General features: G+C 57.0%; 2 protein-coding genes across 7 annotated transcripts in view; both read left to right on the forward strand.

Annotated features, from left to right (window-relative positions):
* Positions 1-2716, forward strand: part of CTDSPL (CTD small phosphatase like) — a 119781-nt gene extending 117065 nt beyond the window's left edge. For 3 of the 6 annotated variants that reach the window (XM_061127758.1, XM_061127762.1, XM_061127759.1), the window contains one exon: positions 123-2716. In XM_061127758.1, coding sequence (XP_060983741.1) covers positions 123-250 — 128 coding nt within the window. In that variant the 3' untranslated portion in view covers positions 251-2716. The remainder of the gene's footprint in view (positions 1-122) is intronic. The other 3 variants (XR_009690284.1, XM_061127761.1, XM_061127760.1) reach the window with 3 other exon arrangements.
* A 5432-nt stretch (positions 2717-8148) lies between these two features.
* On the forward strand, positions 8149-27144 carry VILL (villin like). The gene is made up of 20 exons (XM_061129098.1): positions 8149-8168; positions 12608-12674; positions 12814-12888; positions 13199-13404; positions 14624-14732; positions 15954-16064; positions 16342-16541; positions 16926-17004; positions 17097-17195; positions 17852-17987; positions 18137-18237; positions 20169-20306; positions 20411-20569; positions 21105-21284; positions 21829-21974; positions 22913-23057; positions 25518-25703; positions 25872-25943; positions 26386-26661; positions 26911-27144. The coding sequence occupies exons 2-20, from the start codon at positions 12609-12611 to the stop codon at positions 27022-27024; spliced, it is 2598 nt and encodes an 865-aa protein (XP_060985081.1). The 5' UTR covers positions 8149-8168; position 12608; the 3' UTR covers positions 27025-27144.
* Positions 27145-27254: the final 110 nt, after the last annotated feature.

Below are 27254 nucleotides of genomic sequence, written 5' to 3' on the forward strand. Positions count from 1 at the left end.
TCTTGGTTTGGTTATTTTTGTCGTTGGGGGTAGAGCAGTTACAGAAAACTCTAAAACCCTTGGATAGTTAAAAAAGGAATTCTGTTTATTGGTTTTTTTTTTTAATCTGTCCTTTTCAAAAGCTGGATACCCATGGAGCTGTTGGGGAATTTTCTTTGCTGCTACTGCGCTGCCACCAAATGGAATTGACCAGCGGCTGTTACACTGTTTTTTGCCACTGTGCCTACGCTCAGAATCTGCTCACTGCTAAGCTGCAGACTTGGACAGGGTCAGAAACCTAGGTGTCCCACCCCACTGCAGACTGCGGACCGCGTTCCTTCTCTGGCACCAGCCTCACCGGTTCAGGAGGGAACAAAGACCAAAGGGCCGGCGCACCTCATCGGTGTGGCGTTCCTTTTCAAGCTGCAGTCAGCCTCAGAGCTTGTGCTAAGCTGACCGTTCTCTCAGGAGAACCTGTGGCCTCAAGCTGCCACCATGCTGATGTGGCCCGAGTCCATTTCTTGGGCTTCTCTGTTGAAGCACAGCCTGTTTCTGAGCTGAGGGTGGGGGAGACGCATCTGGACGTGGGACCCATTACCCAGAGCCAGGGAAAGGAAGGGCCCCCTCCCTGAGCTGTGGCTCCTTTTGCAGCCTTTTCCAGTGAGATCTTTTAAGCAGTGCCATGATCCTCGTTTGACAATGAGATGGTCTATATAAAGTATTGCTCTTAAAGATAATTAAAAACAACCCTTTCATGTTGGCACCGTTGCCTTAGTCCTCTGTGGGTCAGGCCGGAGTTCTGGTGGGAGCCACCAGCACTAAGAAGATTGGAAAACAGTTGGGGTGGGGGGGGGGTGTCAAAGTAAAATTTCTTTTCTGCTTTCATTCACAAAATAGTGAAGCCAGCTGCCAATCACGTCCTCCCAACAGCACTTTGGTCTGCGGACTGCCGTGCTTTCAGGAGAGAAGTAAGTATTTAGGGGTAACCAGGTCTCCCGACACTCTGAGTGTTCCAAATCCAGTCATCCATATGCCAGTTAAAATAGAAACAGCCCCTTGCTCAGTGTGACCACAGGAAATGACAGTTATGTGGCAGGTTTGCACACGCCATACACCTTGATTCGGAAAACTAGTCATTAAATGAACCCACTGCCTTAAATGTCTTGAATGTTGCAGTCAAGTGTCTGTCACGTGTTGACATCCACACAGAAGTCAGTCCTGATGAGACCCTTAGGCCCCCCTGACCTGTGCTCCCTGCTTTGTTAGCATCCCAAGGTCTTACTTGGAATAGGGGGCAGCGAGGAGATTCTAGAATATCCCAGGGGAATCAAACCTAGGAATTGTGCCCCACTTCTGATGGAGTGAAAACACGTGGCAGGCTTGAGCCAGATCCTTCACCTGGTCATTCCCGAGGCCGTAAGCGCCATTGCACTGAGCCGGTGCAGAGCTGGCGGGGGTGGAGCCCGGTTCCTGCCATCACAGACACAGAATGTCTCGGGAGGGCAGCAGGCCCTCCGGGGAGTTCTGGATTCTGTGCACCTTATTCGACCCCACTCCAAAATTCCGTTCTTATTTTAGCCCTTGATTCTGCTTTATGTATATAATCAAAATATCTATATTGATATATATATTTTTAATCATCTACATGTAAATGAAGCAATAGAATTCTAACATAAGGCCAAGAAATGAGATGAATGTTTGGGGTTATGTTTTTAAGGTAAATACGGGTATTGTTTTTACTTATTACCTTTTATGAGATTGTGGGCTTTAAAACCTAAGGAAACCTATCTCTGTGCCATATACTTCCCATGTTACCAAAACACCCCCAACTCTTTAGCCAAATGAAAAATCTGACCTCCTGAGTTTCCATGGTCCTTTTGGTACCAGGTTAAAATAGAGTCTCCTGGACAATTATTTTTTACCTTAATATCTGGAACAGGATACCGGGGGTCATGGACTCTGGCCGGGCCCCGAGTGGAGGCGCCCAGGCACAGTGGAGGTTGTCACTGCTCTGTCTTCCATTGCTCTGGAATCCCACATGTTGGTCCATGGTCTCACCCATTAGCTGTTTGTAAACAATGCATCTGTATCCTAAAGAGAAATATCCTAAAGGGATACAGCTATGTATCCCGTCATAGCTGACGGTTGGTGGGGAAGCTCCTCTGACGTGGTGCCAATTTGATGAGATGATCTTGGAGACATGAGGATGCCCTGATGACACTGACTTGTCATGGTTGCAGCGTTTGAACGCATGGTATGAAAAGGAAATCTGTAAGTCTATAACCTGGCAACATTCTACAACCCTGTGTATTCAAGATGGCTTTCTTATGAAATCCAGAACCACACAGCCCTATGGTCAAACACTAGTGACGTTTGTGCCTCTGCTTTTAAAGGTGCTGTGATGGACAGTTGGCACGCCAGGGTTCGAGAAGAATGGATGGTTTGAAGTGCTTTCCCTTACCTGTGCACAATCAACTGGCTGCCTCTGTTCCTATTTTACTGTAAATCTGATGGTGTCTGCTGCTGTTCATTCTCCAGAGAGCTTCTAACACCCCCGCCCAAGGGGTAGAGATGCTGGTGTCTGGGTAGTCATGGATTTCTGTTGGACATCTGAATGTGATAAACATCACTGGGGAAATACTACATGTGGAATGTGCACGTTTCCAGGGGCGAGCATTGTCAGTCAAGAGGTTTGCAATGATTTCCTTCCTGCCAAAAATAAATACGTGAAACCGCGCTCTCCTGTGGGTGGACTGCTTCTTAGCGCCCTTGCTCACTGTGTTCTCCGTTCTCTCCCAGCTCACAGCCTCACACCAGCACCTTGGGTCTCTCTGACGAGCAGGGCCGATGAGACCAGGACAGCAGGATCTCAGGAGCTGTGGACCTTGACTCCAAGGGAGCTAGAAAACCACTCTGCCCAGTGTTAGGACCAGACAGAAGCAATCTGGCTCACCATCCTCCCCCAAGGATTCCAGCCCTACCCTCAGGCTTCCACGTGCAGCCTGAGGAAACCACAGCCCCCACCCCGCCCCCTCAGAGCCACAGGCACTGTGGTACCTAAACCCACAGCCCTTGCGTAAGCTGGCTGAGATGCTCTGGTGACCAGGTGAAGCACAGCAAAGGACCAGGAAGAGAATAAGGATACCCAAGACAGTTTCTCGCACTGGGACATCCAGGAAACATGGCCCTCAACCCAGCCCCTCTATACAGGAAGGTAAGGGGCTGCAAGGGTCCCCCCTCACCCCCTCCACACACACACACTAGGAAATATGGTCAGAGCCTTGGACACAGCCTCACCACTCTCAGGACTGTCTCTTTATAAAGATACCTAATTCAGATAGCAAAAAAACACTAGGGTCAACAATCTCAGCAGATAGGTCTTATCCCCATTTTGTGGATGAGAAAACTGAGGCCTGGGAGACAATGCTCTGAAGTCTCTTCTGTCACAGGAATACAGGGTTCTCCCAGGCATGCCTGTTCACCCATAAGAACAGGGCACAGTGTGTGTGTCAGCCCAGGAAACCTAGTATTTACTCAGAGACAAGCCCATAGCCCCCACAGACAGTCTGTGCCAGGCCCCGAGGTGCCCTCTGCACTGTAGTGCACCTAGCCAGCCAGGACAGCCCAGCTTCCTCCCTGGTCCTGGATTCCCAGGCTGTGTCCCTCCCCTTACCTTCTCTGGCATCGCCCCCACGCCCCCACCTTTGCATACAGGCAAACAGAAGGTTGAGAACGGTGGCTGCCCCTGTAGCTGGGGTGTCCCAGGGAGTGTCCACAGGTCCTCTGAGTAGGCAAGAAGGGAACAGGTCATCACGAGGTCACTTGCTTGGGACCTGGCATACGAGCCTTGACCTCCTGATATTTTCTCATTTGAGCACCTGTCACCTCTGTATTGTAGGACCAGGGCAGGGGGCCGAGGAGGGTGGGTGAGGAGTGGCTGGGAAAGAAGACAGTCGCTGGGCTTACCGACTGTCTAACTGGGTTGCATTAGGAGGCTGGTTGCACAGTCTGCATAACCTGAGATGTTTGAGTGGCACACATCTCCTGTGCCAGGGCCGCCCAGGGATCAACAGGCTGCTCAAGGCCCACGAGCCACCAACTGGCATGGCCACCAGCCTGATCTGTAAGGGGAACACGCTGGACCCTCAGGCCTTCAGGAGCAGGCTACGTGGGCTCTAGGTGTTCCACCCCACACCTCTCTTTCCCAGTGCCTTCTCCCTGCTCGGTAATCCTGTTCTGGCTGCCCATTAGCATCACCTGAGGGCCCTTAAAAATACAGATCCTTAAGCCCACCCCAGGCCATTTAAACCATGGTCCCTGAGGGTGGACATTCTGTTTTTAAGTGCCTAGATGACTCAAAGGTCATCTACCAGAATTGAGAAGCCCCGCTATGACTAGTTGTGGAGGAGAAATTACCCCAAACTGTTCCAGGCCTGACACCCAGGTATGGCAGGCGAGCTATGGGCAGGGCTTAGGAGGAATTGTTCTACCTGCATTGTTCTACCTGAAAGATCAGGCATGTGTTCATTGCAAAATAAAACTCAGGAAACCAGGAAAAGTACCCAGAAAACATGATACACTGGGAGCCTTTCCCAAGGCAGGGATGAGGAAGGAGTCCCAGTAAGAGCCCCATCTAGTTGATAGCTCCCTGCTTTTATACTGAGGTAGGGAGCAGACTGGCTCCCATCTCATTTCTTGGTGCCTTCCTGGCCCCTGATATGTCTAACTGGCGTGGGTGCTCCTGCAGGGCAGGGCCAGACTTCCCCCACCACTGAGACGCAAGACAGCAGCCCCTTCTGGTTCTCAGGAGCCTAGGCCTGTCCTCTGGGCCGTCATCAGGCTCGGATCCCACACGGCCGGTTAGAGGGATGGCCCCGCGGGCACAGGGCAAGCTCCATCTCCTCCAGCCCTGGAGGTTCCCATGGCGCGCGCGGGGAGTCGCTCTCCGACCATGAGCGCCCCCTAGGCCGGGGCCCGTGTCACTGCTCTTCCGCGGCCTGCAGCCAGGTGGGGAGCGGGGGGTTGGCGGTCAGGAGGGGACCCACGCGGGCCCAAGGCTGCTCTCCTCGAGGGCGTGGGACCGGACACGTCCAGACCGTGGGACCCAGGACCCGAGTCAGGCCACCCCATCCTGGGTGTAGGTCCTGGGCGCTCTCCGGAGGGGCGCACCACAACCCCCCGCCGCGGGACTTGGTCCACAGGAGAGGTGACATCGTGCATCTGTGTGGGAGGGACTCAAATGAGGCCCGGGGCCCCTGGACAAGGAGCGGGGAACCAGAGAGCAGGTAACCCAGGGGCGGGGCCTGGAGCGGGGCTGGCATCCACCGCCGCCTTCCCCGCCCACTACGCCTAAGTCAACATGGACAGCAGAGCTGGCGGGCTGGGCCTTCCGATGAGCCCGGGGAGTGGGGCGGGAGCACAGCGTACCGCTGAGAACCCTCGGACCCTGCGGGGCAAGCGCGGAGGCAGTCAAGACCAGAACGGTGCTGGCCAAGGCGAACCAGGCTCAGTGCCCTTCAGACTCCAAGCCCAGACGCGTGGGAGGGTGGCCGAGCAGGAGAAGCGGGTGGCAGAGCCCCCTCCTTGTTCCGAGTGGGAAGGAGGGAGAGGCCGGTACCGCCGCCTCCTTGTAGCATGCTGGCTGCCTGTGAGCACGGCTCAGGGCCTCGATGTCCTCTGTGTGTGTCAAGGGCCTGATCCCATGGAGCGTGTCCACACCAGGCACAAAACAGGGCTGCTCATCTGGGCCCCAGGCCAGGCCCTGGGCCCACTGCCATCTCTCTGGGCTCACGGGTTACAGGGGAGGCTGTACTGCACTAGGGCAGTTATGCCCACCCAAGTTCTTCTGGGTCCCAGAGACCCAGGATTTCTAAGGAGAGGGGTCTTGGAGAGGTCCTTGTGCCTCCCCCGGACTAAGCTGCTGAGGCTGCATGGTGCCAGGTGGGGTGTCCTGCCCTGCCTACAACAGGCATGGAAGGAGGGGTCATTTTGGTTGAGTCCAGAATGTGGAAAAGGAACCACATTCTCTCAAGGGGAGAGGCCTATGAGCAAAAGAAACAAGTGCAAAGATCCAGAGACTAGAAGTTGGCACCTTAAGAGACAGGAATTCTGTAGAAGAACACAGAACTGGGGAGAGAGATAGGAGATGCAGCCAGATGGACAGGCAACTGGGGATATTATTTTAGGGATGCCAATGGAAGATCTGAAGCAGGGGAGTGGCATGATCTGATTTATGGCTGAACAATCTCTCTGGCGATGGTGGGAAGATGGACATAGGGGCCAGAGAACTCATGGTACCAACTAGTGTGAGAGGCTGCCTCCCAGAGCGGGCTGGCCAGGCTCAGGAGCCCAGATGAACCAACCACTGGCCAACCTGGCAGGTGTGAGGGAAGAAGAGGAACTTGGGATGGCTCTCAGCTTTGGGGCCTGGAGCAACCAGCTAGATGTTTCTGCATTTTTCAGAGGCTGTGAGGAGATAGATTTGAACAAGGCCTGACATGGATGTCAAGCGTGAAGGCAGACATGCCAGGAGAAACGTGACCAGAGGAAGGAGATGGATGGAGGCTGAGGGGGGGTCAGGAAGAGTGGGAGTTGGGGTCAGAAGGGACACTGGTGTTTCCATGGTGTTTAAAGCCTGGGGACTGGAACTTGGGAAGAAAATAGGCGACAAGAGCGAAGGCCTGAGCTCTGCGCCTGCTGACACTGAAAGGCCCCACAGGAGACTGTGGAGCAGCCAGTGCAGTGGGAAAAAAACTTGGGCTGGGGGCAGATTCAAGGGGAAGGGGTGGTCAGCAAGTCTCTGGTTGTAGGGGGCGGTGGTAAGGTGAAGACAGGGAGTCAACCCCAGCTTTCGGAGTCTGGCACCTAGGAAAGAAACATTTCTAGGGAACGAGGAACAAAGATCAACCAGAATGAGTGGAGAAGTTGAGATGAGACAGGGAAAAGTAAATGCACAGCATCTTGCTGGATATTGGACAAAAGGAGCCGGCACAGATGCTCAGGTAGGCAGAGCCAAACACACACATGCATGCACTGCACATGCGCAGGTCCCAAATGGGAACAGAGGCTCATAAAGGCATTCTCCCACACACCAGGTCAGACACGCACAGGTGTTGGCCAAGCGCCCTGTGACACAGGCCTCCGTTCATACACAGGGACCCAGTAACTCTATCTGTTGAACAGTCACGCACTGGCAGCACGTCCTCCCAGGCACAGTTGGACCTAGATTTCCTGGAGTGGCCCCGGCCTGTGACAGGGGGCAGTAGCAATGAGCCCTGAATATGGAGAAAGGGTCTTGGGGTCAGTGGCAGCTTTCAGCAGTGTTTCTGCATTGGAAGGGGCATCCACACCAGCTGCGCTGTGGCTGGGGCAGAGGCCGTGGTGACCCTGGAGTTTCTGGAAGGCTCTGTCTCCAGCTCCTCCCCCATCCCACAATCAGAAAGGGAAGGAAGGGGCAGCGGAGATGTGGGAGAGGCATCTTTCCTGGCAAGGGCTGGACTGGCCTCTCCCACGATGGGTATCAGGGCTCCCTGGGGAGGGCTGTGCTGGGCAGTGAGCCCAACTTAGGCTGTGGAGGACAGCGGAGGTGCCCCCTCCCCCCCACTTCTGAGGTGGCCTGGGTCTCACAGAGCCAGACTGCCAACCCACCCCGCAATAAATAGCCTTGGTCCTGCTTCCTCCTAAAGTTTCCTGGGGTGGCCTGGCCTACTGGAGGTCAGGGATCAGGGGCTGTCAGAAGGGAAGTCACGGTGGCTTCCACAGCCCACATCTCAGCACAGCCCAGGCCTCCATCCCCAGCTTTCTCTGGCTACCAGTCCAGCCGTGGCCCTGGGGACAGGGCTGGCTCCTCTCAGAGAGCTGGGTCAATACTTGTTGACTGACTAACTGATTGACTCAGGGTGAATGCCCGCGCCCGCCAAGCACTGAAGTATGTTCTGCTGGGCCAGGCGGGGACAGGGGTTGAGTTACAGTGGCGATGGGCTGAGCCCGGCCCCATGCCAAGCCCAGCACTGCCCATAGGCAGGCTGAAGGCAGGAGCCGTTTCCAGCAGGTGGGCTGGGCGGGGAGGAGACTCCCACGGCCAGGGTGGGAGGGCTGCTCCGAATCAGGAGCGTACCACGTGGGGTCACTGGGCCCAGGGTTGCCCAGGGGCCTGGCAAAGCTGGGGAGGCTGCGGAGCCGGCCAGCAGGTGAGAATACTGGGGGGGCAGGGAGGCCACACCCAGAGCAGCTCTGGGTGGAGCGGGATCAGGGCTGGGGGGGGCAGCAGAAAGTGGCAGATTTTCTACGGGATGGGGGTGTCTGTCTCCCAGAGCCCATACCCTGGGGGCCCCGGGCCCTCCCCGCTCCTCCCACTCCAGCAGGCAGCGCCCCTCCTCGCTTCCTGGAAGTCAGGCAAAGTGACCTCGGAGTCCGCCCCTTCACAGGTACCTCAGGAGGAGGAAGTTACACACCCCGGGGAGAAAAGGGACACCAGAGGAGGGAGGAGGCTCGGGTAAAGACGGGGTGGGGGACCCCGGGGAGGGAGGGGGCCCCGGGGAGAGAAGGGGGCAGCTGAACGGGAGGAGAACCCAGGGCAGAGGAAAAGAGGCTAGGGGAGAGAGGGTTCATTGGGGGAGGAAAGGGGTGGGAGGGGGGCACCAGGGGACAGGTAGGGGCGTCTGGAGAAAGAAGCATGCACAGAGGGGCGGGGGAGTCAAGAGAGAAGGGGGCGCGGGGGAGAGAGGGTGCGTGGGGGACGGTGGGGGCACCCAGGGAACGAGGGGGCACCAGGAGAGAAGAGCAAGTCAGAGGAGGAACTGGGCATCTGAGAGAGGAAGCGGGCCATGCGGGGACAGAGTGAGCCCCCAGGGACGAGAAAGGGGCTTCCAGCAGGAGAGGACACCACGTGGGGGGGGGGTGTGTGTCCCCACTCAGGGTGGGTGATGGAAGGGGAAGAGGAGACATGCTTGGGTGCTAGAGCCTGTGAGTCAGAAGGGGCACGCCTGGGGAAGGAGAAGAGGGTGCTAGGGGGAGAGGGCTCCCACCCTTTGAGCACCCCTTCTCCACCCCCCAGCACCCACGTGGAAGACAGGTGACACGGGATGAGGCCTCAGGCCCCGGGAGCCTGAGAGTGTGACTCCCCAGGCTAGCATTGGATATCGGGGCACCCTGCGAGCCCTTTGGGAGTGATGCAGTCCCCACCCAGTGAAAGCAGCCCAGTCCCAACTTTCTGGCCATGGTCTGACTTCCCTGCCCACAGGGAGCCATGGTGGCCCCTCTGCTGAGCCAGCCAGGCGTCCTGTCCCTCTGTCACCGCTTCCCAGTTACAGCTCCTGGTCTGTGCCTCTCATCATTGCCCGCCTGTGCCCTGGTCGCTGTCGGTAGTCACTGCTTCTGCCCGTCACCAGCCGAATGCCACTATGCCTGTCACTTGACCTCACTGCCTGCTTCCCTTTGCTTGAGACCACCATCACACGGTCACCATGTCTGCCCGTCACTCATGGCACGGCCGCAGCAGTTCTGGGTGCAGTCAGAGCGCACGGTGACTCCATCCACTTTCCCCTCCGCAGTCATGGGCTGATGGACCTTCAGGGTGTGTCAGGCAGTGGGAGCCGGCAGTAAACAAGAAGAGAAGCCCCTGGCCCCGGAATCCTGTGCTCCAGTGAGGGAAACCAGGCCATGAGCACTCGGGGACTCCGGCTCGGGTTGAAGAGGCAGCTCTAGCCCCGCAGGAACCCCCTTCCCCCTCCCCCCCACCCCCCTTCCCCGGGCGGCTCCCTCCCCGACCCCTCCCCACCCCACACACATCCATGGCCACCCTGGCCCTCTTTGAGAGGGTTGGTGGTTTCCCGGTGTGAGCTCACCAGGGCCTGGGCCCGGCCCGGATAAAGACCTCAGGAATGTGGGCCGCTCTCCGTGGCCCCCATCACACTGTGCCTCTGATTCTGTAACTCTGTATCGCCCCTGCCGCTTCTTTTCCCCTGGTCATGCAGAGTCAAGGCTGTTCCTCCTGCGATACAACACGCTGGAGTGGAGCAGGAAGGGGAAGGGAGAGGCGTGAACACCACACCAGGGCCACGAGAAGGGAGAAATTCAGAAAGAAGGGACTTCTGGATCTATGAGGCAAAGCAGCGGCAAGAAGGAAAAGTTGCAGCTGGTGGGATTCAGAGGTCAAAAGAACTTCCACCAGTGAAGCAATGACCAAATCTCAGACCGGGCATTCTGAAGAAGGGGTGCAGGGAAGCCTGGGGTCATTGGGAGTCACCTGCTGTCACGCAACAAAATCCAGAGCTCCCTTCTTCCCCAGATCCTTCTCATTCCACTCCTCTCGCCTGAGCACACTTGGAACCATGGAGCACAACAAACTTGCTGTTTGGAGAGCCAATAGCTGTTTGCAGTCTGTGTGTATTAAGCATTCAGCTGTGTATCAACAACGTGAGAGTGTTTGGGCCTGATTTACCCAAGCTGCTCGTGTTGGCTAAGCCTATTACTTGCTGCAGTGTCTGTCACCTTCTTCAGAGTCAGGCTGTATGTTCAGAGTCTGTCCTGGGTTTGCAGAATCTTCATCTTCCCTGCCAAGCCTCTTTCTGTCCTAAGCCTGTTTGGAGAATCTGTCTTTTTTCAGAAGCTGAGTCTTTTTAAACAGTCTGTCCCTCTTTCCTCATGGATAAGATACTTTTTTTTTTTTTTTAATTGCAAAAGCTGCCCTGCATGCAAACTTCTCCCTGTCTACAGAGCTGGTCTCATGTCCTTGGCTGGGACATCTCTTTCTGCCTAAAGACACTATCCTTGTTTTCAAAGATTTGTCTGTTTTCAGCACCTGTCAGAGTCAGCAGAACCTGTTTCCTCGGCAGGAAGTATCTCTGTCTCTAGACTGTGTCCCTGCTCACAGAGTCTTTTCCTCTTTCAGAGCCAGGTTCTGTCTGCAGAACCTGAGCCCTGTTTGTACCGTCTGGGGCGGTTTTCCGGGCCTTTGCCTATTTGCAGGGTCTATCTGAACTTGCCTGGATAGAAACTCTGTCTGCAGGCTCTACGTCTACAAAGAGTTCTCACCACCAGGAGTCGCTGTGTCTGTGAGCGCCTCTGTCTTTCTGTAGAGCTCATCCCTGTTGGCAGAACCCATGTCAGTCTGCACGGTCTATTCCTAATAATTGCATGTGTACTTTTTAACAGGACCTGTTCCTATTGACAGAGTCTTTATCTGTTTCTAGAACTCATCCTTTTCTAAAGCCTGTCCCTGTTTGCAGAACCTGGGCTCTCTACAGAACCCAGCCCTGTTTCAATATCTTGCCCACGTCTGGAGAATCTGTGCTGGACCACAGAGCTGATTTCCCAGCTGGCTCCTTTCAGCATATCCTGCCCTTTCTAAAGACATCACTGTTAACAGAGGCTGTCTGTTTGCAGAGCCTGTGTGGGCTTACAAGACCTCTCCCTGTCTGCCAAGACTCTGTCTCTAAGGGCCTTGTCTACAGAGCCTGTGTCTTTTCACAGAACCTAAGTCTCTCAGCAGAGCTCATGACTGCTTGCCCAGCCTGTTTCCATCTCCCTGTGTGCAGGATTTGAGGCTGTTTCCCGCAGCTGTCCCTGCATGCTGAGCCTGACCATGCCTAGAGAGCTTTGGCCTGTTTCAGAGTTGCCTCTGTCTGAGAAGCACATCTCTGACTGGTAACTCTATGCCTGCTTGCAGAGCCTTGCCTATTTGTGTGCCTGTTCATACCTGCAGAGTCTGACCTTTCTGCAAAAAGTCCCTGTCTTAAGAGTCCGTCCCCATCCACAAAGATTTGCAAAGCCTTTCCCATTTCGGAAAAGCTCCTCCATACCAGCAGAACCCAGGACTGTTCATAGAGCCTTTCTCAGCATTCACAGCCTTTGCTTGTTCGCCCAGCCTCTCTGAATTTCCGCAGGTACAGTCTGTGTCTCTTCACACAGGTCATCTTTTCAAAGGTGGTGTCTGTCGACAGAACTCATCTTTGTCAGGAGAACCTGTGCCTGTTCCATCCCTTTCTTGGGTCTCAGGAAGCTGTCCCTGTTTGCAGAGCCTGTGCTTGTACACAGAGCCTTTTCTCTGCAGGTGCTGTGACTCTCTGCACGGCCACCTTCCAGCTGTCTGAAAGACCTTAGCTTATTTGCCTTGTGAGCAGAGCCTGTCTTGCCTGCAGGATTCTGTCTTACTTCACGAGCCGTGTCCCTGTTGGCAGAGCCTGTCCCTCCCTGCAGCACCTGTTGTTACTAAGCAGGGCCCTCGCCCTCTGCAAGCCTAGCACCATCCACAGTGCTTGTCTCTGGCTGCAGATCCTACATCTGTCTGTTTTGAACTCTCTCTGTTGGCAGAGGTGGTCCACAGACTCAAAGCCTATCATCGTCCACCAAGCTCAGCCTTTTTTCAAGAGCGCAAACACAGACCACAAGCTAGGTCCCTGTGTGCAAAGCCTCTGTGCTGACATCTGCAGTACCTGTCCTCGTTTTCCGGGACTTGTGTTTACGCAGCCCTCCTCATGAGAGGCACGGGCCATGATGAAGGGGCTTTGGAGAGCTGTGGGTGGGGAGAGCTCCTGCTTGGAGCCCAGAGGACCGGGGTGGCGGGGGGCCGCGACCCGGGCCTGAGGACTCCGTCTCGTGTTTCCTCTCTCACTCCCCCCGGATCTAGGATGGACACCAGGAGGGGCCTCCCGGACATTGAGAGTCACAGGGACCTCCACATATGGATCATTGAGGTGAGCGGCACGACCAGACAGAAGAACTGGCGACAGAGAGAGTGTTCGGGTCTCTGAGACTAAGCTTCTCCCAGCCCAGAGGGTCATGGTTGCGGGGAGGGGCTCTCCTGAGCCCTTACGAGGCACCCTCCTCTCCCAGAACCTGCAGATGGTGCCGGTCCCCGAGATGGCTTACGGGAACTTCTTCGAGAAGCACTGCTATGTCGTTCTGCACGTGAGCGCTTGAGGAGCCTTCTGGGGGGACTGGGCAGGGGGAGGGTCACAGCCCACTGGGGGCTTTGATGATGCAGATTAAGCTCCACCCTGAGAAGAGGCAGGCTGGGAGCCCAAGAATCGAATCCCGCAAGGAGGCTGCTGCCGTTGAGGCCTGTTTACCCTTCCCTCCTCATTCTCCCTCTTACCTGTGGGAGCACCAGTCTCCCCAAAGCCCTTGCTACCTCCTCCACCTTGGGCTCCAGCGCACCCCACCCACCCTGGGACCTCAGCCCCCCTACCACACACACACACTCACGCTTGGGCCCTAGGTCCCCCAGAGCCTGAACGCCACGCCGGGGGTGCCCAAAGACCTGCACTACTGGGTCGGCAAGACGGCGGGAGTGGGGGCGCAGGGCGCGCAGGGCTCCTTCATGCAGCACCTGAAGGAGGCGCTGGGGGGCGCCACCGTGCAGCACCGCGAGGTGCAAGGCCACGAGTCCGCCTGTTTTCGGAGCTACTTCCGCTCGGGAATCATGTGAGTGAGACGCAGGGGGCTGAGAGGGCCGGAAGCTGTGGGGGGGCTGGCCGCTGGGGCAACTGGCTTCCTCATGACGGTGTGCGGGGTGTGTTGGGTTGTTGTTTTGTTTTTATTTTTATATTGAAATCATGCCGTACAACCTACCCATATAAAATACACAATTCAGTGTTTATAGTATATCCACAGACTTGTGCGATCCATCACCACAATTTTAGAACATTTTCGTCACCCCCCCCAAGAATCCCCCTACCCTTTAGCATCACTCCCCACCTCCTCCCATACTCCCTTCCTTCTGTTTAGATTTATCTCTTCTGGACATTTTACTTAAATAGAATTAGACAATGCCATGAGTGCCTATACCACATTTTATTTGTTTTCATCACTTAATGGATATTTGGCTTGTTTCTACCTTTTAGCTGTTAAGGGTAATACTGTGATGAACATTGGTATACAGATTTGGGCTAGTTTTTGCCCCCGTTTTTATTGAGATATACAGTACTGTATCAGTTTAAAGTGTACAGCGTAATGGTTTTACTTGCATGTATCATGAAGTGATTACTGCAATAAGTTTACTCATCATCCATTATTGTATATAAATCTTTGTGTGGACATTTGTTTTTCATTTCTCTTGGGTGTATACCCAGGAGTGGACCCCAGTTTTGAGTTTGCTTTTGTGTTACCGTGCCCAGTATAAATATGTCTTTTGTTGTAAATTGCTTCAAATATGTATTTAATTACCAAATGCATTGAACCATAGGAAACTGCCAGTATTCGATCATTCTGTTGAACCAAATACATGTAAATAGTATGTACATAAATGCATGCACGCATGTATACATGCACGTGCAGACAACATGCCAGCCCATATATGTCCACCTACCGGTGGGCACACATCAATCAGTGTTCATGTCCCCCTACACACACATACAGTTATGTGAATTCCATGCATACACATCTATACTCACACAGATATAGATACACATACCCCACATGCATACATGGATACACACGTGTGTGTGTCCACATATCTACACATGGATAAGCACATGCACAGTCCTGCCCCCATATGCTTGCACACACGTGTTCATATCTGCTTGCACATGCATGTTAAACAGGCACATGTGTGTCCCCACGTGTGCATGCCCATGTTCATGTCTGCACTCACTGCCACTTGTGGCAGCCTGTGGTCTCATGTGGGACCCTGTGCTCTCCTCAGCTACAGGAAGGGAGGCCTGGCCTCTGCCCTCAAGCACGTGGAGACCAACGTGTACAACATCCAGAGACTGCTGCGCATCCGAGGGGGGAAGCACGTGTCTGCCACCGAGGTGAGAGCTACGAGGGATGCCGCCTGACCTTGGACTCAGCTGGACTGCATGTCCCGGAGTGTCGGGAGGTGTGGAGGGTGGTGGGGGCAGTGAGGGGACCGTGGGCGGTCAGCATTCCCCCATGGCCCATCCTGATGAGTAGAGAGAAGGCAGAGCCCAGCTTCCCGCCCCACCTCTGCCGTGTCTCCTCTGACCCTTGGTCTCCTCGTCTGTCCCGGAGCACATTAAGACCTAGGACAGTGAGGCGGATGAGATGATGCACCTGGGTGGCCCGGGTAAGCAGCACCATGAGAGACAGCATGATCTGGGGAGTGCACGGCCCCACACTCTCATACACATCGTCACTGTCACCCATAGGCACACACAGCCTCTCCCACTGCTGCCCCAGAGCTGCTTGGCCCATTGAGAGCCTTGTGCAAATTAGACCTGAGTGCTCCTTACTTCCGTCAGGATATTGATGGAACATACTGGTCTTGTGAGAACAAGATGGTCTGCTGCCATCTAGTGTAATAAACAGTCAGGAATCTGACAACTGCAATATGAACGGTGCCCCCGAATTGTGCACATTACCGTCTACACAGTTCTGGGACTCACAGACAGTCCCGCCCAGGCCCATGCCGTGTCACCAATGGAGTCAGTGACCGTACATCTGGGTCAGGCAGGGCCACCAGGCAGCCCCAGGTTTTGCCTGTTAGCCTGCCATAGTTCTCCAGGGCCCCGGCGTTTACTCTCACAAGTGTCTCTGTTGGGGTGATAATTGCCTTCAGCCACAGATCACACACTGTCTCCTACACAGGCACACGTGCACTGTCACCCAGGAGCACACACAGCTACACACATGGAGAAACGGATGCGTGAGCCCCACTTGTATCCACGTGTCCACGTACACATGCACTGCTGTGGACACGCGCTGAGAAGCGTCAGAGTCAGTCACGGACACCCTGCGAAAGGACGGACGCATAACCTGTAGTCACAGATACCCAGAGACGCACCCAGCCACACCCACACAGTGACCCTCGAGGCCTCACGTGCTTACACCGATGCGTGCCTACACACAGCTCACACATACACCACACACACCACACCACACTCATACACACAGCTGGCTGCACACAAGTGATACGCCGGAGCTATGCCCACATGGGCTGGGGCTGGCTGCGGGCCCTTCCCGGGGTCCAGGCAGCACGACCCCCATCTCCTCCCTGACCCTGGCCCCCGCAGGTGGAGCTCTCCTGGCACAGCTTCAACAAGAGTGACGTCTTCCTGCTGGACCTGGGGAGGATACTGATCCAGTGGAATGGGCCCAAGGCCAGCGCGGCCAGGAAGGCGCGGGTCAGTGTCCGCCCCGGGAACGAAGGGCTGCAAGGCTTGCGGGGGGGGGTGGTCTTCCGTGGGCCCACCCTCCAGCCACCCCAAGAGGTGGGCATGGCTCTCTGCCCAAGAAGCGGAGAAGCACCTACAAGCTGAGTCCAAATTCCGCACTCGGGGTACCTCCCCAGGCCCCCTACCTCTGGGAGCTGAGCAGTGACAGGAAGGGTCTGGGCTGGAATGTCTGAGAGGTGAAGGGGGCATGCTGGGGAGGCCCTGACTTCCAGCTCTGGTCCCGCAGGGCCTGTTCCTGACCCACAGCCTCCGGGACAGGGAGCGTGGTGGTCGTGCACAGGTCAGTGTGGTGGATGATGAGGCTGAAGCCACTGACCTCATGGAGATCATGGAAGTTGTGCTGGGCCGCAGAGTGGGCAACTTGCCTGACGCGATGCCCAGCAAGAGGATGAATCAGCTGCAAAAGGCCAATGTCCACCTCTACCAGTGAGCAGACCTTGGGAGTGGGCAGGGTGGGTGGAATAGCCCAGGTGGGTGTGTCCATCGTTACTGCAGTAACATGCTGCCTCTAGGAAGCCTTCTAGGAAAGGCTCTTGGCTGTCTGGAGCAGGCCATGAGGCACCTTAGACTCAGCCTGTACTCCTGTATGGCTGCCTTTCTGAGAAACCCATTGTATAGACAAGACGACTGAGGCTCTGAAAAGGCCAGGGCACTACCTGAGGCTTCACAGCAAGGCTGCGGTGAAGACCTCAACTCAGGCACCCACCCCCCAAGCCTTCTGCCTCTGGAGGCAAGAGGGGCAGTGGCAGCTGGAGTGGAGCCTGGCCAGGACGGGGCTGCGCTGCCCACATCTGCATGCCTGTCCCCTAGAGTCTGCCAGAAGAGCAAGGATCTGGTGGTCCAAGAGTTGTCAACCTGCCCATTGGCCCAAGATCTACTTCAGAAGGAGGTGAGGCAGGCTTGGTCCCAGCCGTCCCCACCCACTCAATAACTGCAGCCCAGTCCGGACCACGTACTGACCAGCCCCACTTCTGATCCCAGAACTGCTACATCCTGGATCAGGGTGGCTTCAAGATCTACGTGTGGCAGGGACGCCTGGCCAGCCTCCAGGATAGAGGGGCTGCCTTCAAGAGGGCTCTGGTGAGGCTGGGGCCCCTGTCTCAGAGGGTCATTGTGCCGCCCTGGGGTCTGAGGATGGGAGACATCCATGTCCTGGGGTCTAAAGGGAGGGGTAGTCCTGCCCTGGGGCCAGGAGGGGGATACCTCCTGCCCTTGGAGCCCTGTCTGATGGAGGAGAATATAACCCCGTCCTGGGGTCCAAGCCTGGAGACCCACTGCCCTGTCTGAGGGAGGAGACACACTCTGACCAAGGACCGCAGGGGAACACACGGCCCCTCTCTGGGGTACCACAGGCTTGTGGTTCCCTGGAGGCCCCGGCAGGGAAAGACCAGAGAGCATCCAAGAAGCCATGTATAAAAGGAGGGCGTGGGGGACCTACCTTGAGGCCTGAGGATTCTCCTGCACTGGGCCAGCCTTCCTTTTCCAGGAGAGGAGGCAGGATGCTGCCTGGGGTCTGAGGGGCGGTCATAGCCTACCCTTCCGGAGGCCCAGAGTAAGGGGAACCTGCGTGTCCTCGGGGACCTCGGAGAAGTCGGTAGTGTCGGAGCCAGCTCCTTATGCGGGTCGCGAGCTCAGCTAATTAATGCTGTCCAGTGCGGAGCTGGCCCCGCAGGTCCCGCGGAGTAGAGTGGTGCAGTGGGCCCTGGGCCACACGCCTGACACAACTCCCGCCCCAGAGCTTCATCCAGGCCAAGGGCTACCCGAGCTACACCAGCGTGGAGGTGATGGACGACGGTGCTGAGTCGGCCAGGTTCAAGCAGCTCTTCCGATCGTGGTCTGGGCCTCAGCGCAGCAAGAACCTTAGTGGGATGGGTGAGAGGGCGTGGCCAGGGAGCGGGGCGGAGCTCCGAGCTGCAATGGGCGGGGCGGGGCCCAGACTATCCCAGAGAAGAGTGGGGGTGTGGCTGGAGGGGGCTTTTTGCGTGATGGGCGGGGCAAGACACCTTCTGTCCCACCCTCAGGTAAACTGCTGCAGGGGAAGCTAGACGTAGGCAAGCTGCACAGCCAGCCTGAGCTAGCCGCCCAGCTCAGGATGGTGGACGACGCTTCTGGGAGCGTGCAGGTGAGGGGCACTGGTTGGCTGGGTGAGATGTCTTCAGGTGAACCATGTGGCTGCTAACGTGCTGCAGGTATGCCCTGGTGCACGTCTGCACACAATCAGGGACCCTCGGGGGCATGTGTACATATAGACACACCGCCCCGAGCCGGCTCATACTGTGTGTGACAGTACCGTCACACACAACAGTGGCCGCTTGCTGGGTAACACTCATGGCACTCAGCACAGTAACATCTGGACATTTAATTGTGCCCTTTGTCGTATGTTTGACACAACCATACCTGTTATATTATAGACACATACACCTTTGTCATTGCACTTATTCACGGCTAGGTACACAGTTGCAAACATGCAGCCGTACAAACTCTCCATCACACATGATCGCACCTGCACACATCCAGCCTTCAACACAGTCACACCCTGTCAGCCCCCTGTCTGGGCTCAGACAGATGTCCTGGGACATGCAGGGTTTGGGGGCTACTTCCAGGCTCTGTGCAGGGCAGGGTTGCCTCTTGACTTACTGGGTCACCCCTGGTCAGGGCCCTTAATTTCTTCAGGACTCAGTTTTTTAGAAGACTCTCTTTTTTTTTAATCTGTAAAATGGGGCTAAATCTGTGGTCCCACCTGGCCCCCGGGCTGGTGTAGGGGTGCTGTGAGATGATGGGAACAGGACAGCTGGGCCTGTTTGAGGGGGTGCTCGTTCTCAAGGTAGGCCAAGGTCAGAGAAAATACTGTTTCTCCCAGGTTCCCTCCAACTTTTGCCCTGATATGGACGGACAGTGGCAGTGAGCGGGGAAGAGGCTGAGAATAGGAGGACGGGGAGCAGGAAGAAAGGATGACAGGTTGGAGGACAGGGAGAGACTAAGGGAGAGGGGGGAGAAGACAGAGGAGAGATCACAGAGGAAGAAGACAGAAGCTGGAGGGAGGGGGGATAGGGCAGAACGGGAGGGGTGAAGGCCCAGGAGAGGAGAAAGGGAGTCAGGGAGAGGTAGGGTACCCAGGGAGAGACGGGCAGCCAGGAGAGAGAGAAAAGGAGAAACAGGAAAATGGAGATCAGGGTAAGGAAGGAAGGAGGGGTCTGTAGCCCAGACCCCAAGTACCAAGGCAGGGAGGGGGACCCACCCACCCCAGTAGTCAGGGGACAGGCAGCCAGGCAGAGGGCCCACGCCAGGAGGCCTGGCTGCCAGGTGAGTGCGGCTCCTAGAGGCATGGGATGGGAGTCAGCCTCTTCTGCAAGAAGCAGGATGCTAGCTGCTCTGGTCTTTTCCAGAGACTGCAGACAGGCCTCAGGATACCCCGGTGTTGTTTCTTACTACATCAAAGTGAGCACTGTTACCCCCACTTTACAGGTGGGAAAAACTGAATCTCAGAGTGGACTCCCTGCCCCTGTGGGTGATCAGGATCCGACCGGGGTCTCCCTGGCTTGGCTGCCCCACAGGAAAAAGAAATCACACCAAGCGTGACGGACTGTTTCCCTTTCAGTCTTCGAACAGGCTTTGCTTTTCTAAATGACACTTGAGAAAAGGAAAATTTTCCAAGAACCCCTGGGCCTTGCTTCTGCCCAGCTTCTGCTCCCTTGCCTGAGCCACAAGCTGCACTGCAGGCCCTGTCCGGCCCCCGCCCGGCTGTGGCTGGCGGCGTCAGGCTGGGGTGGCCCGAGGCGGCCGGGGCAGCCTCTGGAGTCCTCCCTGCTTGTTTGTCGCAGGCGCTCCACACCAGCTCTGAGTCCTGGCTGCGAGCTGCCTGGTGCAGATGTGGGCCCCGGGGGCCCATGGTGGGGGGGTACAGAGCAAGGGCTGGGTGCCCACCTCAGGGGGAGCCCCTTGCCTGCACAGGTGAGGCCTGCCTCTGGCTGCGGAGAGCGTCCCGGCTGGACAGGTGGGTGGGCTGGTTTAGGCGGAGGCCGCAGCCGTGCCCGTTGGTCCGCTGCTCCCCAGATGTGGTGCGTCCAGGACTCACGCAGGCAGCCCGTGGACCGCAAGCATCACGGACAGCTGCGTGCAGACAGCTGCTACCTCGTCCTGTATGCCTACCAGAGGATGGGCCTTGGCCAGCACGTCCTGTACCTGTGGCAGGTGCGCCGCCCCGAGCCGGGTGGCGGGCACCCTCAAGCCCGAAGCCGAGGAGCCGGGGACGGGGCCTGGGACCTGCGCCAGGCCCTCACCGCTCCCGCCCACAGGGCCTCCAGGCCACGGCACACGAGATCAGGGCCCTGAGGGGCAACGCTGAGGAGCTGGACCTGTGGTACCGTGGCGCCCTGGTGCAGGAGCACGTGACCATGGGCAGCGAGCCCCCCCACTTCCTCGCCATCTTCCAGGGCCGGCTCGTGATCTTCCAGGTAGGACTCACCTCGCTGCCCCCGCCACAGCCCCCCCGCTCCTCTGGGTGCCCATGGCCCTTCCATGCATGGGCTGAGCACCTTCGCCGCAGGCCGGCGGCCAGCCTACCACCCCTCAGCGTCCTGGTGTTTGTCTGAGGCCCAAGCGCTCCAAGGGTGACCCCTGCCTGCCCCATTTCCTCCCCCATCCCCAGGGCCAACCACAGAACGGGGCGCAGTGAAGAAGCCGAACAGGAGGGGAGCCGGGGCCTTGTCTGGGGTCACACACAGACCCAGCTGCTCCCCACCTTCCACCTTTAAGGCCTGGGGGATCCTTGCTCTGACCCCTCCGAGATAGGGTGAGGGATCCATTTAGAAAGGGCCTGGTCCTCTATTCCAGATTGAGGGGATCTTCCCATTGCACACTCACAGGGTCCAGAAAACAGAGGTAGCTTTAAGAGATGGGGCCCTGGGTTCCAAGGCAGTGCAGCCCCCACTGGGAAAGGGCAGCAGCCCAGGAGCCCCTGCCTCAGCCTGAGGCCCAGTCCTCTCGTAGGGGCGCCACGGGCACAGCAGGAAGAGGCAGCCAGCACCCGCCGTGAGCCTCTTCCACATCCAAGGCACCAACAGTTATAACGCCCGGACCCTGGAGGTGCCAGCCCGCGCCTCAGCCCTCAACTCCAACGACATCTTCCTGCTGGTGACAGCCAACCTCTGCCACCTCTGGTTTGGAAAGGTAACCCACGCCTGGGGCAGGGGCACCAGGCCAGTGGAGGTTGACCTCAAGCCCAGCCTCGGATAGGCCAGGAGGGAGGCGGTGGAGAGCCACCTGTCCTTTCTGGAACCTGGGGGAAGTTATAACGTGACAGGTGGACAAGGGCGTCCACAGGTCAGAGCCAGGCCAGGCCGGGGCCACCTCCCCTCCTTCCGGCCTCGTTCAGGGACCACGTCCCTCCCCAAGTGTCTTGGGAAAAGGAGGAGGCCTCGTTCAGCTGTCAGGGTTTTCTCTGATCTTCAGCGTAAAACATGAGTGATCTGCACGTCTGAAGTCTCCATCGTGTGCTCTGACCTGGAGAAGGTCCCTGTGACCTTGATCGCCTGAGGAGACAGAAGCCGGGGGTGGGGTGCAGGGAGGCAGAGAGACCCTTGTTCACGTGTGCTTGGCCACGAGCCCAGGCCTCCCGTGACTCCCGCTCCCAGGCCCCCGTTAGCGGGGCGTGAGGGGCTGGAGGTGACGCCCTCTCCCGCTGCAGGGCCTGACCCGGCTTTCTGCCTTCCAGGGCTGCAGCGGTGACCAGCGTGAGATGGCGCGGGCCGTGGTCACCATCATCTCCAGGGAAGACATGGAAATAGTGCTGGAGGGTCAGGAGCCTCCCGACTTCTGGGAGGCTCTGGGGGGCCGGGCGCCCTACCCCAGCAACAAGAGGTGACAAGGCTGGGGGGAGGGTGCGCTCCTGACCCAGAGGAGGAAACTGAGGCCCAAGAGGGTGGATGATTAGTTAAGGGTCACACAGGGAACTAGAGAGAGCCCAGGCGCACACCCCACTGACTTGCAGCGGAAAGATGCTGGGGAGCGCGTTGCAGTGGCGCCCTCTGCTGGAGAAATGCGCTCCCTGCCCGGTCCCGTCCTGGACCATCCCATCCGCGGAGGGCCTGAAGGCAAAGCCCCGTCCCCCAACCCCGCACTCCCCACAGGTGGTGTCCCCAGGGTAATGGGACACATGGGGAAACAGCGTGTGTGCGGTGTGCAAGAATAGTGTGCGTGTGCTGTGTCAGTGGATAAGGAAGGGCAGAGTGAGGTCTCTCAGGGCTCTGGAAGCAGAGAGCCGGTCTCTCTGTGTCTGTGGGACCTGGCTGTTCCCCCCACGCCTCTCCTGAGCGCCTACATTCTGCGGTCCCTTTTCTGAGTCTGGGTTCCCTCTTCCTACTCCTCCCACCTTCAGCCTGAGGCGCAGCTCCTGGGCTCCCAGCGTGGGGTGGGGCCAGCGGCTTCTCCCTCCCAGGACTTCCCCTGGGCCCTCCGTGCCCGGCCGCCCTCCGCACTCAGCCCGCTGCCCCCTCCTTCCCGGCGCTCCTTCCCCGGGAAGTTCACGGGGCAGCTTGTGCTTCGGCTGCCTGTGGGTAATCAGATCACCTAGCTTTCTCCACTGACACACGGAGGCCTGGAGAAGGGCAGGAGTTTGGGGAGTGGACCCTGGGATGGGGGAGCTCAGAGGAGGGCCAGTGCCTCCGGCCCCAGGAGGCGTTGTGTCCCAGCCCCAGAGGGGTGATGGAGGGGTGCTGTGCGGAGGGCTGGCTTGGCCCCGGCTGGCCAGAGGCCCAGGGCTCTCTGCGCCCCTCACGGCCTTGTGCCATGCTGGCCAGGCCCCCCGAGGATGTGTCCGACTTTCAGCCACGACTGTTTGAGTGCTCCTGCCAGACGGGCCCCCTGGTCCTCACAGAAGTAGTGTTCTTCAGCCAGGAGGACCTGGACAAGTATGACGTCATGCTGCTGGACGCCTGGCAGGAGGTGCGGTCACCTGGGCGCCCGGGAGGGGTGTGAATGGGATGCGTCTGCACCTGTCTAACTGGGTGAGAGTGTGTGTGGCTTCCTGTTTCTAGCCATGCGACTCATATAAGGCTGCGGGTGACTACCTGTGACCCTGAGACCCTGAGTGCCCGTGATCCTGTGGCTGTGGATGAGACGCCAGGGAGGACTCTGTCCCAGGGAGCCCGTGGGAGACTGTGGCTGTGTGTCTAGGACTCACGTGTGGTTGTAACCAATTGTGGAGCTGGGTGTAAGGTAACTGTGTGCCTTCTGACTGCGTAAGTCCAGGCAACCCAGTGCCTGTGGCTGACACGTCAGTGCTGAGTGGGCGTCCATAAAGTGACTGCGTGCATGTATACGTATGTGTGTGTAGTAGCCATAAACTGACTGCGTGTGTGTATACGTATGTGTGTGTTAGTGGCCATAAAGTGATTGTCTATGTGTATATGCATGTGTATGTACTAGCCATAAAGTGACAGTGTGTATGTATGTGTGTAGTGGCCATAAAGTGATTATGTTTGTGTATATGTGTATATGTATGTGTGTATAGTGGCCATAAAGTGACTGCGTGTGTGTGTACGCATGTGTGTGTAGTGGCCATAAAGTGATTGTCTATGTGTATATGTATGTGTGTGTAGTTGCCATAAAGTGATTGTGTGTGTATATGTTTGTGTGTAGTGTCCATAAAGTGATTGTGTGTGTGTGTGTGTGTGTGTGTGTGTGTGTGTAGTGGCCATAAAGGGATTGTGTGTGTGTATATGTATGTGTGTAGTGTCCATAAAGTGATTGTGTGTGTGCGTATGTGTGTGTGTGTGTAGTGGCCATAAAGTGATTGTGTGTGTGCGTGCGTGTGTGCGTGTGTGTGTGTGTAATGGCCATAAAGTGACTGCGTGTGTGTATGTGTGTGTGTGTAGTAGCCATAAAGTGATTGTGTGTGTGTATGTGTGTAGTGAACATAAAGTGATTGTCTATGTGTATATGTATGTGTGTGTAGTAGCCATAAAGGGATTATGTGTGTGTGTGTATGTGTGTGTAGTGACCATAAAGTGATTGTCTATGTGTATGTGTGTGTAGTAGCCATAAAGGGACTGTGTGTGTGTGTGTGTATGTGTGTGTAGTGACCATAAAGTGATTGCTTGTGTGTGTATATGTGTGTGTAGGGTCTCCAAGTACCTGCATTTGATCTCTGTTTTATTTATTTCCTCTCTGATCTTTACTATTTCCTTGCTGGTGCTGACTTTAGATTTTGTTCTTTTTCTAATCCTTGTAGGTGACAAGTTAGGTTGTTTATTCGAGATTTTTCTAGTTTTCTTGAGGATGGCCTGTATCACCATGAATTTCCCTCCCAGGACTGCTTTGGCTGCATCCCATAGATTTCTGTATGGTTGTGTTTTCCTTGTCATTTGTCGGCGTGCGTGCATTTGTCTGTGTTTACGCAGCTGTGTGTAATGGCTGTGTGGTTGAGGAACTGGCTGTAAGTGGCCAGACCAGCCAGGAGCAATGATGCTGTGCAAGAGAGACAGTACAACTGGCTGAGGGTGTGGGTGCCTGAGTGAATGTATCCATGCGACTGTGTGATCACGTTTCAGTGTGGCCGGATGCAGTGGTGTTTCAGGCTAATATTTTCCAGGCTGTGCGATCCAGTATGACTGTGCTTACGTGCAGCTGTGTCTGTGTGTGGGTGATTGTGTGTGGCTGTGATTTGCCCTCTGGCCGAGTGGTGATGGACAGCTGTGTCTGTGTAGCTGTGGCCGTGTGTGTATGTGTGTGTCTGGGACTCAGTGTGGCAGGGAGGCCTTTGGGCTCCCATCCCACTCAGAGCACAAGCAAAGCCCTGTGACCAGCAGCCCTGATTCCCCGTCTCACTCACTCTGCTCCGGCCACCACGTCCTCCTGGCTACTCCTTGAACATGCCAGCACGCTCAGGGCCTTTGCGCTGCTTGTTCCTCTGCTCAGAGCATTCCCCCCACCGCCCCCCACCTCCCTCAGATCTTGACTCAAATGTCATCTTTTCAGTAAGGCTTTCCCTGACGAAAGTGACAGTATCTACCACTTCACCACACTACCACCACTCTTCTTTCCCTGCCTTATTTTTCTCCATCCGATATTCTACATATTTTACTTATTTTGGGGCCTCCCCCAGCAAAATGAAAGCTCTGCAAGGGCAGGGATTTTGTCTATGTCTTGTCCATGGTTGAGTCCCTCGTCCCAAGACAGTGCCTGGCACAGCATGGGTACTCAGTAAATGCGTGTGGATTGACTGCACATGTGCACACCTGCGAACCTCCTGGCATGTTTCCGGGTGTGTGGCCCACCTGCTGGGTGGGTCTGGTTGGCTGGGATGTGTGTGGGGGGGGGTGGGCTGAGACCACCTGATGGACAGGGCTGGGAGGGAAGAGGTCAGCTCCCCCCACCCAAGGCCAGGCCCCCTCTGTGGCCCAGATCTTCCTGTGGTTGGGGGCAGCTGCCAGCGAGTGGAAGCAGGAGGCTGTGGCCTGGGGCCAGGAGTACCTGAAGACCCACCCAGCAGGGAGGAGCCTGGCCACACCCATCGTATTGGTCAAGCAGGGCCACGAGCCTCCCACCTTCACCGGATGGTTCTGCACCTGGGACCCCTACAAATGGAGTGTGAGTGATGCCTGAACGACCCCATCTCCACCCTAATCCACGGGGAGGGGGCCACCCTGGTATACTGAGGGGGAGCCATCACCCTGCCCAGGGACCTCCGGTCTGTGGACGGAACCTGATCCCTTTATTGCCCCTCCATTGAGCCCCCATCCTGATTCTTGCCCCTAGAACACCCAGTCCTATGAGGAGGTGGTGGAGGGTGACCCGGGAGCAGTTTCTACCATCTCTGAGATAACAGCCGTAAGTATTAGGACCCCCACTTCCCTGCTGGCTCAGATAGTGAAGAATCCGCCTGCAATGCAGGAGACCTGGGTTTGATCCCTGGGTTGGGAAGATGCCCTGGAGGAGGGCATGGCAACCCACTCCAGTATTCTTGCCTGGAGAATCCCCACGGACAGAGGAGCCTGGTGGGCTACAGTCCATGGGGTCACAGAGTTGGACCCAGCTGAGCAACTAACACTCACACACTCACACACACACACACACACACACACACACACACACACACATGCACTCGTGGGTCTGGGCTGGCATGGCCCAGAGGCCAGAATGAGCAGGGAAGGAGCCAGGCACCAGAAGGGGCAGGAGTGGTGTTGGGGGCAAGAGGACCAGGGGGCTCAGTGCGGCCTCCTAAGGGAGCCTATCCCCCAGCTTCCTGAGCCTGAGGCCCCTCTCCTGGCAGGAGATCGTCAACTTCCGGCTGTCCAGATGGCCAGGCAGTGACAGGGCAGGCCCGTTGGCCCTGCGGGCCCTCAAGAGCTGCGAGGACAGCTCCGAGAGCGAGCTGGAGCTGGGCCCCCGCGCGGGCCCTGGCAGCCGGAGCACCGTCAGCAGCGCCAGCAGCAGCAGCTACCAGAGCAGCCCCCGATCCCTGGGCAGCGGGGGCCTGCCCCGGGAACAGCTGATGCACCAGGCTGCTGAGGACCTGCCGGAGGGCGTGGACCCGGCCCACAAGGAGGTGGGTGCTCAGAACCCCTGCCGCTCCCAGTCCCCACTCTCGTGCAGGGAAAGCTGAGCTGCAGGCACCCAGGGCATGACCCACAGGTGGTGGGCCACGGGCGGCTGCCCTGGGAGATGAGTGTTCCACATGCGGTGATGGGCAGAGAGACGTGGGAGAGGACGGCACCTCTGGGTGGGTGGGACAGGGTTATGGGCTCAGCTGACACCCTGCTTCTGCACCCACTCTTCTGCCCCCACCCTGCCCCAGGCCTATCTCTCAGGCTCTGATTTCCAAGATATCTTTGGGAAGTCCAAGGAGGAGTTCTACAGCATGGCCAAGTGGAGGCAGCAGGAGGAGAAGAAGCAGCTCGGCTTCTTCTGAGCCCAGGCCCTGCCCTGCCAGTGCCACACAGATGGCCCAGGCACGGGTACCCACCTGCGGGCACGTCCCTGCAAATACCTGAGCCCTCCCTCCTTGGAGACTCCTGGTCCCTAAAATAAAAGCCGGTGGCTCTGACAAGGTGTGGTGAGTGGGCTTTCAGGGTTGGGTCACTCAGGTCCGCCTCTTAGGGGAGTGGGCCTCTGGGACTGGGGTGGCGGGTGGGCTGTGAC

Source organism: Dama dama, chromosome 24 (genome assembly GCF_033118175.1).
Source record: "Dama dama isolate Ldn47 chromosome 24, ASM3311817v1, whole genome shotgun sequence".
In the NCBI taxonomy this organism is placed as follows: Eukaryota; Metazoa; Chordata; class Mammalia; order Artiodactyla; family Cervidae; genus Dama; species Dama dama.

Bases quoted from the DNA above. Each gene is read 5' to 3' on its own strand.
- VILL (XM_061129098.1), top strand. From the start codon at position 12,609: ATGGACACCAGGAGGGGCCTCCCGGACATTGAGAGTCACAGGGACCTC. The intron at 13,405-14,623 runs GTGAGTGAGACG...TGCTCTCCTCAG, and splicing joins TACTTCCGCTCGGGAATCAT to CTACAGGAAGGGAGGCCTGG. The intron at 18,238-20,168 runs GTGAGGGGCACT...GCTGCTCCCCAG, and splicing joins ACGCTTCTGGGAGCGTGCAG to ATGTGGTGCGTCCAGGACTC.